Here is a 20,397-nt window from a genome sequence, read left to right as displayed (position 1 = left end):
AGAGAAGAGGCTTAAACGAGAGAAAAAAATTATACAAAATCAGCAGAATCCCAAGAATATGGGGAGAAAAAGATAAACCCACTGTTAAAACAGTTCAGACCTTACTGAATTTATTTATACATGTAAAAGAACAAAAGTTTTAAGACATGCCCACCAGATATCATAGGCAAAATCTAATAGTTACATCATGTGAAAAAAGGAAGAGACTGGTTGCCTGAAGCATATGAAATGATCTTCCGCTTAAGCGGTGAGATATATTGTGCTCCGTTGAATGCAAGAGCCCTTAGAACATTTATTGGCATGAAATCAACAGAATATGCCTTCTGAAAACCATCTAGGACTGCCATCATTGTAATGTTTGCAGTTTTCCTCTCTGATTCATATCTCTTTAAAAGAGCCACCTGCGCATAACGCAGATTAAGACTAGTATTAAAACAACCATGCAACGGAGAAAAAATTAGAAAGCGAGCAATATGAAAAATGATGCCCGTAGAATGTAAGGCCAATAAATACTTGCATTACAATTTTATAGCTAAAATTGATATACATTGTAGATGAAAATCAATAGCACATGCTTTTACTTTACAGGTCTTTCTTTTATTGCTGAATAGCTTTTCCCAAATTAGTTAGCATTTTGCTCAACGGTTAGAAGAGGAGCCTTGGCATAACTGGTAAAGTTGTTGCCATGTGACTAGCAGGTCACGGGTTCAGGCTGTGGAAACAGTCTCTTGCAAAAATGCAGGGTAAGGTTGCATACAATAGACCCTTGTGGTCAGGGGCGGAGCTACAGTAGTGGGTGCGGGTTCGGGCGAACCCAGTGACTTTTTCCGGAACCCTGTATTTGTATTGAAATATTTATTAAATCTATATAAATATATACTGCTGAACCCAGTAACAAAAGGTGTCTTGGTTCAATGGTAAGGGTTGTGGGTTCGCTGGAAAAGATGGGGGTTCGATTCCCCCTGGAAGCAATGTTTTATTTTAAAATTTAGAACCCACACTTAAATCCCTGGCTCCGCCTCTGCTTGTGGTCCGGCCTTTCCCCGGACCCCGCACATAGCGGGAGCTTAGTGCACCGGGCTGCCCTTTGCTCAATCTTTTCAATAACCAGCATTTTTCTCAATCTTTTCTGGTTCAAGAGTACAACAACAACAAACCCAGTATATTCCCACATGTTCGGCACATAGTGGGAGCTTAGTGCACCGGGCTGCCCGCATTTTTCTCAATCTTTTCTGGTTCAAGAGTACAACAACAACAACAACAACAACAAACCCAGTATATTCCCACATGTGGGGTCTGCGGAGGGTAGTGTGCACGCAGATCTTACCTCTACCTAGTGAAGGTAGAGAGGTACCTAGCAAAGGTAGAGAGGTTGTTTCCAATCGACCCTCAGAAAGGTAGAGGAGATTTTCTGGTTCAAGATTAATCGAGGAAATTTATAGCAGATCACTTGGCGAGTTTTAAAGCCAAATATATTTGTGAGCAAATTGAAGGAAAAGAAAATTTAATCTTCTGAGTGATTCTAGATTACACCAGAATAAAAGAAAACTTAAGCCATTTACTTTCGCTATTAATATTTAGAGAGAAAGGAAGGATTATGGACATACCTCTCCAATGTCAGATCCGACAGCAACACCTTCAGCAATGACTTTACAAAGAGACAGAGCATCTGCAAATCCCATATTAACTCCCTGGCCAGCCAGTGGATGAACCGTATGTGCTGCATCACCAACAAGAACGAGACGTTTTGATGCATAGCTATTAGCATGCATTAAAGACAAAGGGAAGACCAATCTCTGAGAGGCTAGCTTAGTAACTTTCGGTGGAACTTCAAAGCCCTCATGTGTTGATGGGACGTCAGCTTTGAACCAAGAAAATAGATTTCCACCCTCGAACAATTTGGATTGTGGATGAGGACCATATCCACTGTCCAGTGCGTGGTTCACTGCTTTTACAAAGTCATCCTCTGACATTGAATTCCGGTCAACAGATTCCTTGGGGTCCATTGTCCAAACAATATTGCTGAAATTTTCACCAATGGGCAAAAGTGCAATTGGACCATTAGGAAGAAACCTTTGCCAAGCACAGTAGTTCTCTTCTGCATGTTCTACTGTACAGATGATTGCGCTCTGTGAGTACTTCCATCCAGTTGTTTGTATTCTTGCCAGCTCCCTAACACATGATTTTGACCCATCAGCTCCAACCTGTGACATGTTATTTAACTCATTACTTGTACTGAAGAGATCCTTCAAAATATTCACATTACATGAAATATAAAACAAGTCGAGTTTACCACTAACTTCGCATATATGCTGTTCCCATTATCCAGTTCTAACCTTGCTGAACTTCCACAAGCGGATGATGATGTGCCACTGGAACTTGTCATTGAAGACTTTGAGGGGAAGGTTATTGAACTTAACCTGGAAGAGTATATTGTCTTCTGAAAATCTGTATCCTGCCAAATTTTCACCTCTAGTCAAACATTGTCGCCAGGCAGTCATTGGCAAAAATTAAAATAGGGAATGCCATGGAGTTCCAATTAAATACTAACAAGCACAAATTAGAACAAGAAATAAAAAGCTTTAGCTTCCCCTGTCACACCAATCTATTACTCATATTCTGATGGTAAAAATGACTACACAGTTTTCAGGTAACACCAACAATCCTGTTGGAGCATCTTTGTAGTTGGGCTTTTGGGTTTCTATACCAAAGTAGTCTAAGTCTCACTCTCACAACGACATAAACATGGACAATTTTGATCTGAGATGCACATGTTAGGTACGGAATTACGAAATGATGTCAAGAATATTCGGTACAACAGAAAACCACGTGTAAAAGGAACTTCAGGACCACACTGGTTAAAGAAAGGCCTTGAATCAGACACTGATACATCATACACCATCACCACTAAAATGTCCTTGAAACAAGATTTTAAAAAGTAATAATTGTATTGATCCAAATAGATTAGATACAGGTTACACGTATATAAAGACAGCCTACACAAAATATGGTTCTTCAGAAAAGCACCCAAACATGGTGTAAGGTGGTATACAAAGATAAAAAGCCCACTTCCTTGAAATAGATTTGTAGCAAGTTGTTTAACAACAACATCTACGCTTCAGTCCGAAGCTAATCGTGGTCGATTATATGAATCCTTCCTCACTATCCATGTCGCTCCATTTAAAACCATGTCTTACAATAGTCAACAAGTTAGGTTCTCTGACACTAGAAGTTCTCTGTATTATCTAGTGACATACAAATCTCTGATAAGATTAAACAAACTCCTAGCAAACATTAGACCTAATGTATCAGTGGAGTTGTGACCACTAGACTGCAGCTGCAATCTCAAGAATACAGGAATCAAACATGTTTTTAACTGCAAAATAGAGTTTTAGTCTGTATGCTCAAATACCTGTATGCACGACAATAGGGATTTGTGTAACACCTTATTCTCCACGACGCACCTAAAAAAACACAAGCAGCTATCATATGGAAACAAGAGCGTCATAATTATGAAAGAAATCTATTACCTCAATAAAGGAATTCTTACCCGAGAACATCTGCATCAACATCTCTTGCATTGTACTTTGTATAGCCGAGACCAGTATAATCCCAGACCTATAAAAGAATAAATTGCTGAGGGATCAAAAGTCTAAAAAAATTCCATGACTGAATCCCATCGGAATGAGGACAGTTCAGATGTCAAGATGGAATGTGTATCAAGGCACTTAGCAATTATCAGTATCTTTAGTCCCATCAAGACAAATTTTAATACTCAGAAGCAACAATTTCCTAGGTTAAACATGAAGACTTTTCTTGATAAATACATGAGAAGAAGAAATTGGTAGCAGCAATTTCGTCCAACCTTTACAGTATTGAAAACAGGGATATCTTGATGGTTGAAAGTGCATAGGCAGCTGAGAAGTAAAGCATGACAAATTTAACAGTTTTAGCTAAGACGTACTTTTCATTTACTTTAAGTGTCTCTTAGTTAAAAGCTATCCATGTTACTGTCTGCTGCCATACCATGACAAGGATGAGTAGGGAGAGAGAGAGAGAGAACAAGATTCAAATAACCAAATAAAAACATTTCCTTAGCATACATTAGGAACAGATCCATAACATAAAATGTGTAAATCTTAATCGCTATAATTTGAGAAAGTAGTCACCGCAAACTTGTACACATTGAAAAATCTGCTACTTGGCTCACATCGTTGAAAGTTATTTAGGGAGACAGAAAAAAGATGTCAAAGAGCACGTTTGCGGTATGGTATGATACATTCCTTATGCTGTAATAAACTTCCGATATGCATGAATATGAGAATATAAATGACAGTGCTCCAAAGAGAAGAACTCGAGGAACACATAAATGGATTAACTAACAGATATATATTGCACTAAACTAAACCTTCCCCTGCACATGATAAAAAAAATGACTGTAGAGAGTTAATACTAGGTGATGGTGCTTTCAGGTCTTTATATCAACACTAAGTCCCTAATATTTGCATTACAATAATTATTGTAAAAATACTATAAATTACTCCTAACAGAACTTACAAGAATGAACATAGTTAACAAAATTACCTGCATTTTATCAAAGTAAGCATGACGGTGATGTTGAACAAACTTCCATGCACCCATATCTGTAACATAGTTTAATTCAACAGGTTATGAAGTTTTCATGCAAATCAAACATGTTTAAGTAGACTGTAGCAACTTCTGGTACACTGAATTATTGATAACCGATAATTCCCCAAGGACCAATGGCACACGGTTCCAAACTCGGTGGATAATAGGTCCACTCCTCTATTCTTTTCCACATACACTAAATTAAATATGAAGAAGTAATGGTAATATTATCTTTAGGTTATGGTATGCAAAGATGACGAGAAACGAGACATATATAGTTCAGAAACCACGGGGAAGGCTGCGAACACATGAGAACAATGGCAAAGCTCAAGGTAGTCAGGTAAAACTCAGTCCCAAGGCATAGTTGGAGTTGTTGTACGGAAAGCATAGATCTATGCTTGGCATGGAGGCAGAGGAAATTAATATAAAGGGAAGTGGAAATTTTTCTCTTCCTTGCTTAGTTCAACAAAAGAAAAAGAAGAAAGCAGAGAGAGAATAAAATCTTGTTTATGGCCCGACCAAGTTCTCTCTATTCTTCAAATTTTCCTCCTTCTGTTGTTCATTTTCGCTTACTTCCTAATTCCCAAACCGCAGCATAAGTTTCTTGGCAGCATGATATCTGTTCACATGCGTGTGTTGCCTGCATAAAAAGAGGCTTCTGTAGGAGCCAAAAATCCTAGTCATTTTACTTTTTCTGATGACTTGTGAAAACTGACTACCGTTTTCAAGCAGGTGAAAGGGGCTCTCTTTCAACTGGAAAAATAAAATTCAAGTAGTTGATTGGTGGCAAGTTCACAACTCACAAGGTCCATCAACTCTATATGTCAGCAAGGAAGACTCTCACAAAATGGTTAACCAAGAACGGCAACCACCCCGCATGTTATACATCATAGCGCCAACCATGAACCCGTACTTTGGGCCTAAGGCAACTTATAGAGAAGATATTTGATAGACGCGATGGACCCATAAACACTTCTAGTAAGACATTCAAAGCCCTTGTCTTTTTCTTGATGTGAGACGATGATTAGGGCCATTTGACTTTTTTTTCTGTTAACACACAAAATTTTATGGATATATCATGGGCAAAACCAATTTCTCCACAGAAACATAGGCTCACTACTTGATTGTCCAACTATCCACAAGGTAACAAGTGTGTAGATTCTATGTAATTAGCTCGGAACCGTTTGTCACCCCTTGGACCATCAAGCTAGTTGATGTAATCGACCATGTTCGTCTAAGCCAACAACAGCAAAAAGAGCATCTAAGATGCAAATGAACCCTCATGGCGGTAAATTAGCAAGCATATTTAGACAAAACCACTAGATTTCGACCCCCAACAGATTTAGGAAGATCACCTATCAATCAGCATAATGTTTTTCTATCGACAGACTGAACCCTTTGTGATGGTTAGCACTGAAATTCAAATCTAATACCCATACAAATTGTTGCCATTTTCGACTCTGTTCTCCTATAAAATCAGTGAGAGTAAACCTTAACGGAAGAAAGAAAAGGAGTGAAGACATAGATCCAATGAAGGAGTGGAGACAGAGGAGTATTTTATCCAACTTCAATTGAGAAGAAACACAGGAGGCATCACATATGCTTCTTCTGATTCGCCAAGAAATAAACATCACACGGGTCTTTCATCTTTTACTGAACATTTTTCAATTGCTTTACCAGTACGAGGATTTCATCAGCATTTTCAGCATATAAAAGAAATCTTCCCTTCTATATGCAGCCAGTTAATGAAATGAAGAGACAACAGATTAAACCATTTAAAGTACAGACAGAAACCTCCGGGAATAGCAATATAGAAAGATAAGTACTAGGATACCTCTGAAGAAAGAAATGGTTGCAGGTGTGACCGTACTGACCCGTGCATCTGGAGGGTCCTCTTTCTTGATGTGAAAATTATTCACCAACGCAGGATTACTGTCAATGATGGCAACATTTAGTTGCTTTGTCAATGGCATAGTTGCTGCACAATAGTTTACGAGTTATGAAGAGTTATCATGTTGAAAACACTGTTTAGTTTGGTAGACTAGATACTCAAATAATTCACATACCCATGACCATTTGTTACCATTATTTCATCTTCTGTCCCCAGGGGTTGATAAACTTACTTTATATAGACTAGTCAACTATTTACCACAGGCTGATTAACATTGCAGGTAATCACTAGCAGGGGCAAGCTTTCAAGAAAAACACAGAGTAGCAAATGCAAATCGAGCATACGACTGGAATTTCTAATAAAGGATTTTCTAGACCATCTCAAGTTTCAATTACTATAGTAGAGGACACCTTCAGCAGTATTTAAGCGTTAAAACTTCCCATTCCAAAGAGGTTAAACGAAATTGTACTTACCTAAGGAGCATGCTAGAGCCATCCCGACCATACCACCTCCAACAATAGCAATATCATATTGGGGTATGTCATCTGTTAACTCAGGCTCGGTCAAAGAGAACTTTTCCTAACATAAGAAATTTTGAAAAGCAAAATTCATATAAAGTCAATCACGAAAACCATAAGAAAGCAGAACATATTGATATATCATAGTACAAGAATGTACCTTTTCACTGACCAAACCAGGAATTTTAACACCTGTATTACTGCATAAAGTCCTGTGCACAGATCTGAATCCATGAATGTTCGACGCAATTCTTCTGGCAACAGATAGCCTATTACAGGCATATGACAAATGATCAAATATGACAAAATGTTGTATACTTCACTGTCAGCACCTACTAAAAGGTACTTCTTCTAAAATTGCCATGTGTACTACAACAACAATGTGGAATAAATATGCGAGACTGGAGTTGATCTAAACAGTGATATAAACAACACTGCACTCTTTCATGAGTAAATTCTCAATCTCCTGTTAAAAGAGAAAGAAAAAACAATTGACAGTTTTCCGAGAAACTTACAGAATAAAAGAATGCATACCCAATAACATGAAATCACATACACATATCCAAACGTGCAGCTTTTCCAAATACTGCCTAAAATTCCAAACTTTGAAAAAATCTTACAAGAATATACAAAAGAATTTTTAAAAATAAACAGAAAAAAGAAAGAAAAGTCAAGTGACAAATTTCAAGAAAACACACAGAATTAGAAGTATGCATACCAACAACATAAAAACACATACACATACCTATGTTGATGTTCTAACATTCATAAACAGGAAAGAGAAAAACAATCAACGAGGAAGTCATTATTTTGGTATACAATTATCAGAAAAGATCTTTCTTAAAATTATCTTAACATTTTCCCGGACTCCCGAGAACATTTCCATGAAAAATGACACACACACACGCCCCAACATGCAGCTGATCCAAATACTGCCTAAAATTCCAAACTTGGGAAAAACATTACAAAAAAAAAACACAGAATAACTTGATATCTCAACTCCAAATCACTCCCTCAAAGCTAGATGTTTACTCAATCTTTTTAGTTGGACAGAGTTAAACCCTGTAATTAGTACTGATCATTTTTTGGACTTTGTTAGATCCCTAATTATAGCTTGATATATTGTTATGGAGCTAACTGCTTTTTACTTCCTCTGTACGGTTCTACTATAGCATCTTCCCAATGCCTTCTTTTAATGAAACACCTTACTTCATAAAAAAAACACAGAATGAAAAGCAATCACATACAAATACCTATATTGAAGTTCTAACTGTCATAAATTTCAGGAAAAGAAAAAATCAATCTTGATAATAAAATTCATATGGGGTATGTTTTAACTAACTGTAATACAAATTGAATGTTTCTATATGTAAGTTATAAACAGATCAATTTGTTTTGAATTTCTGAAAAATACATGAAAGAAAATTGCGGTACCTGTTCATGCTTGCTATGTTGCTACGTGGAGGAGCAGAAGAAGAAGAAGAAGAAGAAGAAGAAGAAAAAGAAGCAATTAATTTGCTTAACACTTGTTTTTGAGAATTTGCAGACAGTTTTATTCGGCCAATTTAGTCTAGGCCCAAATCTGCTGGATTAACATCTAAGCCCAATGTTGGGGGAAAAAAAAGTAGAAATGACACTAGGCAGCCACTCTAAAGGGCTGCTATTTAAGAATTAACCAATACATCTTGAATTTTAGCTTTTGAGTTCATATTTTCGGGATAAAAATATCCTGAATTATTCTGAATTTAAGATTTTTAGTTTAAAATTTCAGGGCAAAATAAGCACTGGTTAATCTCTAAGTAGCATCCCTGAAAATGGCTACATGTTCACTTGCCACGGAAAAAAATCAGAAATAACCTGATTTACAACTGCTAATCAGAAAGAATTGAACTTTGGATTCAATGTATCACTTATCCTCTGATATGGAATCTCCTTGGCTTGTTGGAGGAGATTTCAATGTGATTCTATCAAAGGAAGAGAAATATGGGGGCCGGCATGTGGTGAGTGAAGTTGAAGACTTTGCACATTGTGTGGACACATGTGCATTATATGATCTTGGCTTCAAAGGGAGCATGTATACTTGGAAGAATGTGAGGTCTGACATTGATTGCATCTTTAAGAGGCTTTATAGGTTCTTTGCAAATCAACAGTTCTTAGATTTATTCCCAGCATTGGAGGTTCAACACTTGATCAAGTATGGTTCTGACCATGCCCCTCTCATGTTGTCTTGCAACATTGACATTGTCCAAGTTAAGAAACCATTTAAGTTTTTAAACTTCTGGACCAAGCATGAATCTTTTCTGAAGGCGGTGAAGGATAATTGGGTAGCTGATTCCATGGGGAACCCTTTCATTTTATTCCAAAGTAAGCTAAAAAAGGTGAAGACAACATTGGCAGCTTGGAGCAATGAGACATTTGGAGATATTTTCAAACAAATTGCAGCATTGGAGGATATTATTAAGGTACATAAGATTGAATTTGAATTGAATCCAACAACTCAGAATAGAGCTAAGTTACACAAAGTAGAAGCTGACCTTACAAGGTATTACCATCTTAAAGAAGAATTTTGGAGACAAAATGCTAGAATGCAGTGTTTTAAGGATGGTGATATGAACACTAAGTTCTTTCATGCTCATGTGAGAGGCAAGAGGAAAAGGTTGCAGGTGTCCAGAATCTTGGACAAAAATGATAATTGGCTTGAATCACAAAAAGATATGGCAAGGGATGCAGTAGAGTTTTTCCAGGCTCAGTTCACAGAAGAAAGAATTTCTACTAACTGTGATACTATTCAGCATGTTCCTAGGATAGTGTCTCAGGATCAGAATGCAAAGTTGTGGGATGAACCAACTATGGAGGAGGTTAAGGCAGCAATTTTTGGATTGAAAGGGGATAGTACAAGTGGTCCAGATGGATTCACTGGCCAGTTTTATCAAGCTAGCTGGGAGGTTGTATGTGATGATGTGCTCAATATGGTTAGAGCCTTCTTTTGTGGTGCAGAACTACCAAAGTTCATCACTCACACAAAACCTTGTATTGCTTCCAAAGAAGAAGAATGTTGCTACATTTTCAGACATGAGGCCAATCAGTTTGAGCAATTTCTCCAACAAGATCATACCTAGAGTGATCCATGAGAGGTTAGTTGAGCTTTTGCCTTCTTTAATTTCTCCTAATCAAGCAAGTTTTGTCAAAGGAAGAAGCATTGTGGAGAATATCTTGTTAACTCAAGAGATCATCAAAGATATTAGATTGAGAGGGAAGCCATTTAATGTAGTAATCAAATTGGGCATGGCAAAAGCTTATGATAGAGTCTCATGGCTATTCTTGACAAAGGTACTAAGGCAGATGGGATTTGGTGAGATTTTTATTGATATGATATTCAGACTAGTCTCAAACAACTGTTACTCAGTGTTTCTTAATGGGCAGGCCAATGGTTTCTTCAAATCATCTAGAGGTGTTAAACAAGGGGATCCACTTTCTCCTACATTGTTTATTCTAGCAGCTGAAGTGCTTGGGAGAACTTTAGATGCATTGTTTGACAACCCAGATTTCATAGGCTTTGGCATGCCAAAGTGGAGTCAAAACATTAACTATCTTTTCTATGTTTGATGATACTATTATCTTCTGTTCCTCTCACTATGGAGCAGTGCAGCTTATCATGTATGTATTAGAGGAATATGAGGCAGCTTCAGGTCAGAAGATCAACAAGGAAAAGTCTTCATTTTATATGCATGAAGGAGCTCAAGCAGATGAAGTAAACACTGTCCACTTGATTACTGAATTCCAAAGACACTCATTCCCATTTACATACTTGGGCTATCCTATATTCTACAGCAGGAGGAGGAAAGACTTTTATAAGAATAGCATCTTCAAAGTACAAGAGAGGTTATCATCATGGAAGGGTAAGTTACTATCAATTGGTGGTAGAGTAGTTCTGATCTCTCATGTGTTGAAGAGTATGCCAATCCATCTCTTGTCAGCTGTGAATCCACCAACATATGTGATCAACCAATTGCACAAGATGTTTGCTAGGTTTTACTGGAGTAATTCAAGCAATGGAAGGGAAAGACATTGGGCTTCATGGGACAACTTATGTCTTACTAAAAGTGAGGGAGGTATGGGTTTCAGATCCTTACATGATGTGTCTACGACTTTGTTTGCCAAGCTTTGGTGGAACTATAGAACAAAAGACTCATTATGGTCTAAATTTAAGAGAAATAAGTACTGCAAGAAGATCAATGAGGTGTTAGTACCTTGGAGACAAGGATCTCAAGTATGGAGAAAAATGTTGTAAATGAGATATGAGGTGGAGCATAAAGTGTGGTGGCAGTTGAAGAATGGCAACTCCTATTTATGGTATGACAATTGGACTAGACTTGGAGCTCTTTACCATGCTTCAGGTCCAGATCATTAGTGTGATGAATCTATAAAGCATATTGATGAAGTGGTTGAAAATGGGGCATGGAATGAACTGCTACTAAGGGAACTACTTCTTGATGAGCTAGCTGACCATATTCTGGAGACAATCACACCATATTTAGATCTTTCAATGAAAGATAAGCCTTGGTGGAAGCTGGAAACAAAGGGATATTTTACAGTGACGTATGCTTGGCAATATATAAGGAAGAGAAGAGAAGAAAGCAAGTTATACAAATTCTTTTGGGTAAAGGGGCTGCCTTTCAAGATAAGTTTCTTTATGTGGGGACTGTGGAAGGCAAAGTTACCATTGGATAACTGGTTTCTAAGGCTGGGATATTTCAGAACATCAAGGTGTTGGTGTTGTAGGAATCCTAAAGAAGAGGCACTGCCTCCTGTGTTTCTAACATCACCAGCTGCAAGATATGTTTGGAATTATTATAGTGCACATGCAGGGATTAGAACAAATGGGAAGCAACTTGTGCAAGTGATAAATGAATGGTAGAGAAAACCTGTTAATACAAGCTTGAAGACAGTATATCAAGTTATGCCAAGTTTGATTGTTTGGCATTTGTGGAAGAAGAGAAATTCTGGAAAGCATGGGAATAATGTGTCTATAAATAGATTGATCTTTCAAATCTCAACCTCAATTCAAATGCTGCTAAAGGTGAGAAGACCAGGCTTTAAGGGTGTTACTGCATACTGGCCATACTTGCATGAGAAGTTGTCACAACATATTCCTAAATTGAGGTATACTAAGGTGTTATGGGAATTACCTCCTGTGGGGTGGATAAAATGCAATACTGATAGGGCATGTAGAGGTGGCAATTGAGGAACATCATATGGCTTTTGTATAAGGGACGGAATAGGAGATATTATCTATGCACATGCAGATACAGATGAGGATGCAACTAATAATGTAGCTGAGGCACATGCCATTCTGAAGGCTCTAAGGTACATAACTCAAATGCAATTTCCTCCATGCATAATTGATACTGATTCTTTACTTATGAAGAGAGTGCTAGATGAAGATTGGGAACCACCTTGGAGCATTGCTAATCAAATGGATGAAATCAAAACACTACTGTCTAAGGGTGCTTTTCAAATATTTCATGTGTTGAGAGAATGTAATAAGTTGGCTGATCATTTAGCTAATTTGACATTGGATCAGCAACACATTGTACAGGTGCATTCCTTTTGGGAACTGGACACACAAGGGAGAAGGATATTGAATAATGACAAGCTTCAAATACCCTACATAAGGGTAAGAACTACCAAGTCAAATGCTAATTGATGATGGAATTGGAAGATAAGATGAAGAGTAAGGGGGAGTATCTTATAGCTAAGAGGAGGAGGAGGAGAATGTATCATGGAAGAATGAGACAAACTATAGGGGATGGAGATCACATTACACTTCCAACTCAAATCCTTAGGAACGAGAGAAGGAAGGATTTTTCCTCTAACATGTTTTCTGATTTTGCAGGCACTTTGGAAGGGGCTTGGCTCTATGTTTTAGCCAAACCTATTAGGGTGGTATTAGTATCTTTGATACTCATTCCTTATAGGTGCAACCACTACTTAGGCCATCCTAAAAGCACACTCAATAAGGCAAAAAAAAGGTTGCACATTAGCCTTAATATTTGGATCCACATACATGCCCAGGATGATGAAAACGGGGAAGATTATACTATAAAATGCAAACTCCTTTGCATCTACTACTCCCTAAGGATCACACAAGATAATACTAGCATAGCACATCAAGTCACAATGATCAGTTACATGCGCAACTATTTTCTATTGCCCAGATCAGATATGACTACCCATGGGACTTCTCAGCTTTATGCGGATCATTTTAGCAATATTTGGAGGAGCTACCAGCTACAATGGATATCTACCACACATGAGGAAGCTACCAACAGAAGGAGCGCGTAACAAAGAGTTAAATTCGCAACAACACCATTACTGTCTTGACCTGGACTTGCATTTTGGAAGGTTTTGCGTGTAATCAGCTTACAAAGCAATCATTGTCAAACTTATATTTCTTTCAAAGAGATCAGGTGGAGATGCCTAATCCTCAAGATAACAAGTGCAAATGCCCACAATCGAAAGCAATGAGAGACAGTTATTCAATAATTTTTTGCGAGTCATGTGCAAATAGGCATCTTCAAGGATTATGGTTCTTAGTTCTTTTTGTACTATCAAAGGAATAATTTACATATGAATTTGATATTAGGCTTCACGTACTTTTATTTTTTACGCACTTTCATTTTGTGAGACCTCCAGACTCATTGTTGTTTTATTTTGATTATTAATAAAAACACCACTAGGCAACCAACCTTGTGGTATATTTGCTTAAAACAAATTAGCCACAATTTCAAAAGTAACCGAAATTTAGCCATTTTTTTCATATAAAAATAAAATTTGAACCAAAACACACTTTAAAAATTCAAAAAATTCCAGCATAATATGCTGGAGTTCAAATTTGTTACATATAAGATTCCAGCATAATGTATTGGAATTTCATAATGTGTTGGAGTTCCAACATAATATGCTGAAAATTTATATGGAGGAGTAACATAATCCAGCATATTATGTTGGAACTTTTCGTGTTTCAGCTAAGATATTTTTTTTCCAGATTTTATCTCCGTATAAAATAGTGCCTATTTTTCAATGAGTTTACAAATACTGGTACTGACTATTTTTAATTACCAGTCCAAAAACTAGCTAGCCCATGCTAAATAGCACAGGCTAGCCAGTTTTCGGACTGGTCATTCAAAAATAGCAGGCGTTTGCCAAGTCACTAAAAAATAGCCACTATTTTGCTGCAACAGAGACCGGTCCAGCATAATATACTGGAGTTCGGTGCACCTGTGTATGAACTTCCAGTATATTATGCTGGACCGGTATACTTTGCTGGCTCCAGTATATTATACTGGAATTCCAATATATTATGCTGGAGTATTTTCCAGTTTTGAACAGTATTTTCGTTCAGATTTATCCTTACATGAAAAGTGACTAAATTTGATGACTTTTGAAACTGTGGTTATTTTTGAATGACCACTTGTAAATCTGACTATTTTTTAATTTCTCCCTATTTTTACCCAAGATGTAACATCGACAGGCCCAAAATAATGTTGAAGTTGAAGAGCTTTTAAATTAGGAATTTTACGCTTTATATCGATTGCAAAGGAAGCTTTACCGCACATTATATGGTTTGATCATTTTCATTCCTATAACTAGGCGCGTTCAAGAAAAATCCAAAAACCAAATCAATTCTAAACTTTATATATTTTTAGCCATAAAAAAGTCATCTAGGTACACTCAAGACTTGAGTTCTTTATTCTTCTATATCGAAGTTATTTAGGACATTAGGATAGTGTCTGAATCAATTTGTCCGAACTTTGACTATTTTGTAGTATAGATATTGAATGAATGTAGGTACCAAGTTACTCTTATAAAAAAAAAATAATTAGGAAAAGAAAAAGAATTACCTAACCTTTTAGCCTCTTCTGGTGAGAAAGGTTTTTCGATTTTTACAATAACTGAAAAAACATCTCCAGATTTAACTTCCAGCTGACCATCTTCCTACTATAGTAATAACTGAAAAAAACATCGCAAGACCAACAAAGGAACAGAATAGAAATCATGTTACTGTGGAAACATCCACCTGAAATGAAAACAATTGTTCCATATTGATTACAAGCATTTGGAAGAATAGCGATTTTCAACTTTTATACCACCCACAATGATTTACTCAGCTATCGAAGATTACTAAAACAAGATCAGCTAATGAAGAATGTAACAACACCCTCTCCCCACCAAAGAAAAAGAGAAAATTCCCTCATATGAACCTAAGTGCTTCAGCTACTGTTTCCTACTTTTTCCTTTCTTTGCCTTTTCCTTTTCCTGCATTTTCTTTCTCTTAGCTTCTGCTGAGATCCAACTGTAATCTTGAGGGACTGCAAAGGGATCTTGAATGTTTTCGATCCTATTACTTGGACTGCCTGTGGAAGAAGTTGGCCGATGATACGGGGCTTTTATCCACTGAAACCATGACGAACTTGACGGCTGCACCACTGTTGGACTCTCCCTCCCTGAAGCAGTAGGGCTGGAAGGAGGAGTCTCGAACTCATCTAGCGGCTGTAATTCTTCAAACTTAGTGAAAGTCACCAATACTCTAATTGTTGGAACAACCGGAATAGCTACCTGTTACGTAGAAAGGGATTCTCAGTAGAGTAACTTAACAAATAGGCAATTAATATTAAAGGTTGTACGTTCCATGTGTATGTGTATATGAGCATTTAGAGATCTAAGACCTTCAACAAATAGCTTAGTTTCTATTGAGAGTTGACAATTCATGTCAAAAGTTTCTATACTAGTAAAAAAGAAAGAAGTTTCCACGATTATCTCTGGGAATAAATTTATCGGAATCTTCATAGTATGAATGCATCTGATGATTGCTTTTCTAGGAATGATGTTCAGCTGCAAGTTCCACCTTTATTCCAAAGGGGATTAGGCCAGCCATACTACCCTCCGGGGTAAACTCCTCCCGGCTACTGTACTTTTTGCTCCAAATTACCCCGCGCCTTAATCTATGCAAGCTACAGGGTCTCTTTTACTACCAGTCTGTTATCTAGTGGCATCAGATAGTCCTAGAAAAACTACATTAATTGTTCCCTCATTATAGTTAAGAGCTGCAATATACAACCTTCTAGGTATAAGTCTAAGCAAAAAGTAGCTTCATACAGCTTGACCATGAAAAACATTAACAGCAATGATGCCAATCTTAATTTTTTTTTTGATAATTGTGGTGTCCGGCTTGCGCGCATCTCGACTAATTCCACAGGATATGTGTCACCTCCCACCAGCAACAGATACGAGGTAACTCTATCCGCCAAGGCTTGGACAGATGGGAAGAAATCACCTTGTGTTTTTTGCCTCTGCTGGGATTTGAGACCTCATGGTTCTCACCTACTTCATTGACCACTAGGCCACACCCTCGGGTTCTAGCAATGATGCGTATCTTACCATTCAATTTGCACTTGTGTACCAGCTCCGTTTTATTAATGATTCATACACATCAAGAAGTTCTAAATTCAAACCTCAAGGGTTTAAGTCATGAGTACCCAAAGAGTTTCACACTTGTGGTTTAATGGTTGCACACACCATGAACTTACAAAGCTTTACTCCTGCTTTGATGCCTATTTAAGTTCTATTGCGTTGAGATCCTTTTTCTACATTATGTTTAATTGGTCTGTATTGGAAGTTTTCACTCCAATCCTTCAATACTAAATCATAAGTACCTAGAGAGTTCAAACTTATGGGTTATGGATGCACAGATAGCAATATTTAGGTTGACCACTGAAGAGAGTCTAACAGCAGACAACCACCACCATTATATCTGCTCCGTTCCAAATACAGGCTAGAATAATCTGCATGTAGTCCAACGTTCATTTCAACATACACCAACCTAAAATAAAATTTTGACCAAAAAATCTGAAAATATTCTGTAGTTACATTCCACTAGACTTTGTTCAAGCATAACAGATGAATATCTGGGGTTTAAGTTGCATCCATTGTGACTTTAGTGCACTTTGCAACATAACGGATCCCGAGGAACTAACCTTGTGCATTATAACCTCATCATACTTGTGAATTCTTTTTGAAAAAGTTTTTGTTTAGAAGGCCTCATTCCCTGTGAATTCTTGTCTTTCTTATCTTGGAAAAAGCCACAGCTTTTTCATAATCAATAACATTCACTTCCCAAAATTAAGATTTTCAGATATTGCCTTAGTTCAATAACCAATATTTCTCAACAAACTGTATAAAAACGAATCCTACATTAGGACATTTACAGTTTACTACCTATAAAAAAATCATAATTACGGACTAGCAACTTCTAGTTCAAGAGCATGATCAAAATACAAAGTTTTAAAGAAAGCTAAAATTTACTATTTAAAGTTTTTTAAACTCTAGTTATTTTGCTCATGGAGAATGGATAAGTGTCAGCAAGGACTATACATAACAAACATATCACTATTCAAACCTAATGAAAATTCAAAATCACATGAGTGCCAAACTAGGAGCAAAATTTCAACAGCAAGTACTTGACACATACCTTAACTGGGAAAGTTCCTTTTGGAAGTTTTGTTGTGAGCATTTCCCTCAACCGGCGGATAGCTTTAACTTTGTTGGCCAGAATGTCAAGCAAAGGAAGGAGCTCTTCAGTTTTTAATGGGAAATCTGGAGACAGCCAAAGAACAGGCCTCAATCCTTTCTTATACTCATTTTCTCGGCCTCCATCTTTGCGCCGATTTCCATTTTCAGCAACGCTAGATGTAGAAGCCTTTGCATCTCTTCCTAGTCTAAACTCATCCCTCGTCGCTCTGACATCCACAGAATGCCTCCCCGGCCTAGTTTCTAAAGGCGGAGAACCCTCAAGATGATTGCCGACCTTCTCCTCAATGCATACGGAACTTCTTGGGGGGACAACTCTTTTCTCCCCTTCTGGCTTAATATCCCGTTTCCTCCAATTGTTAAACCATCTCTTCTTTTCCTGCTTACTGTCGTCATTCCTGCAACCATTTATCTCCTCGATGGGAATATCCCTTTGTTCATAACAACTGTGGCGATGTGCAATGATCCCACCATCCCCATTCTCATCTGAAGAGTCCAACTTGAGCGCAACCTCAAGCTGCTTTCTTTCTTCCTCTGTCAGGATATCATCAAACTCTTCACTCTCTGTTTCATTTTCGTTGCAAGAATTGAAGAATTCGTCATCCGTCATAGCTCCAGGGACCCGCCTTGATTTTATGCTCACAACCACATTATGCATATCATATACTTTAGCTTTCCAGGAACCTACCATCTCCGTTTTCTCCTGGCGCCTCCATGTTGTTTGTGGTAAAAGAACTGCTTCAGTGACATCAATCCCAGGCCTGAATATGTTCGTTTGAGACATCGCAGCAACTTCTTGCTGTACTTCTGCCTCGGTCGCTGGAGCTCCAGCACCGTCTAAAGCATTCATAATTTCCTTTTCTTTATGTGAGATCATGCAAAGTGTTCCAGGAGGTACTTTACCATCCTCGGAACCATCACCAAGGAAGAGAATGCTCTGATCGGATCGCTGAATTCGGAACCCATCAAATCCAGCCAGTGTCATATCAGCCCTTAAATTTGCACCCCTCTTCCAAATCTTATATGTATCTGAAGGGGCAATCCTAGAAATGAAAGGTATAACAGAGCTCTCAAAGTGAAATGTTATTTCCATATAAAAATCCCTCATCCTCCTCATTGTCGCAATCAACCGAGGTAACCTTCTACACCATTTTGCCCAAGCCAAAGGCTGGTAGTGCCTAACTATGATCTTCGCAATCCTTTCTTCCTTATTACATATTGCCTCCTGTAGGGCACTCCAACCATGTTCATTTTGCAAGCTCCAATCTGCACCGGCAAGCATAAGCATCTCGGTTGCAGTCTCATCACCAAGTTTGACAGCCAAATGAAGAGGGCTATCCCGGTTGGGGACATCCCGTCGATCAATCACTGCAGAAATAGCATCAGCCTTAACCTCCTCAGTCAGTGATAATGATTCAGTATGAATCTCAGCAGGATCACAAAGGCGCGGCAACGCAGCAATTATCTTCCTCAGAGAGGCATAATCTTTCAAGACTAGAGCTTTGTGCACAGGGCTATGTGCATACTTTGAAACATCAATACCAGCCATGCCTCAGAGAATACTCTCTACAGTTACACTACAAACCCAACCCAATCATCAAAGCAGTAAAGCAAACACCTCTCCACCCAAATCAACACTATACAAACAACAGACAAATGCTGTAAATTGCCACTAATAGAATACCCTTAAAGAATCAATCTTTACCACTTAAACCACAACATGTACTAATTTCTCCAGACACCCTTTACACAAAACAAGAAAATGAACAAAGTCTTTCCCAAAATCATTCATACCAAGTTCAAAAATTACACCAATTGAAACAAGAAAACAATACTCACCCACAAAAAGAACAAATTTTTACCACAAATAACAAAGGTATGGAATCTTTAAGGGGGACCCAAGAGTAAAAAAGTCAAGAAATCACACACCTTGTTGTTGTTCTTGTACAACCACAGAAAAAAGATCCAAAATTGGTTAGCCAAAAAAGGCACAACCCCTTAACTCCTGAACCCACAAACTAATTAACCCCTTATTAGCAAATAGAAAAAAGAACAAAGGGAGATCTTGGTGATCGGATCCAGATCAGACAAACTCCAAAAACATGCATGTGGGGTGGTGCAAGAGTCTTGAAAAAAAAAAAAAAAAGGGAACACTTTTTTTTTTTAATTGCAAGAATTTTATAAGGAAATTGTGAGGAATTTTTGAGAGAATCTTGATAAAGCAAAAACCCAAAACTGAAAGGTTGTCAACTGTCAATGAAGAAAAGAATCAAATGAAATAAAAGTATGCAACCCCACTAGTCAAGCAAAGGAGGGACATAAATTGTTTCACATAAAAAGGGAATAAAATCACTCTTTCCTGAGAGAAAAATAGGAAAGAAAAATTTCCAGTTTTAAAAATGAAAAACAAGAAAGGAAAAATATTTACCCCTTTTTTTCCTTTTTTACCCAAGAAAATTTTTAAATGGGTGATTTGGAGTAACAAGAAATCAAACGTTACTCTCCTATGGGGGTGTTTAAGTGTTTTTGTGCAGGGGGGTGGGTGGGGGAGGGGGTCTAAAAAAGGTAAGTGCTGCATGTGAGCCTAAAAAGAGGGAACTTGCTTTCCTATTTCCACATTTTATTAAATGCCATTTATTTTCGTTTTGGCAGGTTGAAAATTTAAATTTCTTTCTTTAAATGCTGAATTTTGTTTTCTTCTTTTTTTACAATGTTGAAGTTAATAAATTACTACTAATATTTATTTTTTTGAATGAGGAAAGAGAGATG

General features: G+C 37.6%; 2 protein-coding genes across 2 annotated transcripts; both read right to left on the bottom strand.

Moving 5' to 3' along the window:
* Nucleotides 1-84: 84 nt before the first annotated feature.
* LOC107821407 (uncharacterized) lies at nt 85-8,611 on the bottom strand. The gene is made up of 10 exons (XM_016647839.2): nt 8,473-8,611; nt 7,199-7,307; nt 6,994-7,099; nt 6,464-6,607; nt 4,585-4,643; nt 3,551-3,618; nt 3,413-3,464; nt 2,294-2,455; nt 1,608-2,204; nt 85-401 (listed from the first exon to the last, which is right to left on the bottom strand). The coding sequence occupies exons 1-10, from the start codon at nt 8,478-8,480 to the stop codon at nt 186-188; spliced, it is 1,521 nt and encodes a 506-aa protein (XP_016503325.2). The 5' UTR covers nt 8,481-8,611; the 3' UTR covers nt 85-185.
* A 6,469-nt stretch (nt 8,612-15,080) lies between these two features.
* On the bottom strand, nt 15,081-20,082 carry LOC107821408 (uncharacterized). The gene is made up of 2 exons (XM_075229435.1): nt 17,570-20,082; nt 15,081-15,657 (listed from the first exon to the last, which is right to left on the bottom strand). The coding sequence occupies exons 1-2, from the start codon at nt 19,175-19,177 to the stop codon at nt 15,316-15,318; spliced, it is 1,950 nt and encodes a 649-aa protein (XP_075085536.1). The 5' UTR covers nt 19,178-20,082; the 3' UTR covers nt 15,081-15,315.
* Nucleotides 20,083-20,397: the final 315 nt, after the last annotated feature.

This window comes from Nicotiana tabacum, chromosome 14 (assembly GCF_000715075.1).
Source record: "Nicotiana tabacum cultivar K326 chromosome 14, ASM71507v2, whole genome shotgun sequence".
Taxonomy (NCBI): domain Eukaryota; kingdom Viridiplantae; phylum Streptophyta; class Magnoliopsida; order Solanales; family Solanaceae; genus Nicotiana; species Nicotiana tabacum.
Note: the sequence above shows the minus strand (reverse complement) of the source record. Positions and strands in the feature narration are given on the sequence as shown.

Excerpts from the sequence above, each read along its gene's own strand:
- LOC107821408 (XM_075229435.1), bottom strand. The coding sequence starts at position 19,177 with ATGGCTGGTATTGATGTTTCAAAGTATGCACATAGCCCTGTGCACAAA. Across the intron at positions 15,658-17,569 it reads AAGGAACTTTCCCAGTTAAG|GTAGCTATTCCGGTTGTTCC; the intron begins GTATGTGTCAAG and ends TCTACGTAACAG.
- LOC107821407 (XM_016647839.2), bottom strand. Across the intron at positions 7,100-7,198 it reads CTGGTTTGGTCAGTGAAAAG|GAAAAGTTCTCTTTGACCGA; the intron begins GTACATTCTTGT and ends TTCTTATGTTAG. Across the intron at positions 6,608-6,993 it reads GGCTCTAGCATGCTCCTTAG|CAACTATGCCATTGACAAAG; the intron begins GTAAGTACAATT and ends ACTATTGTGCAG.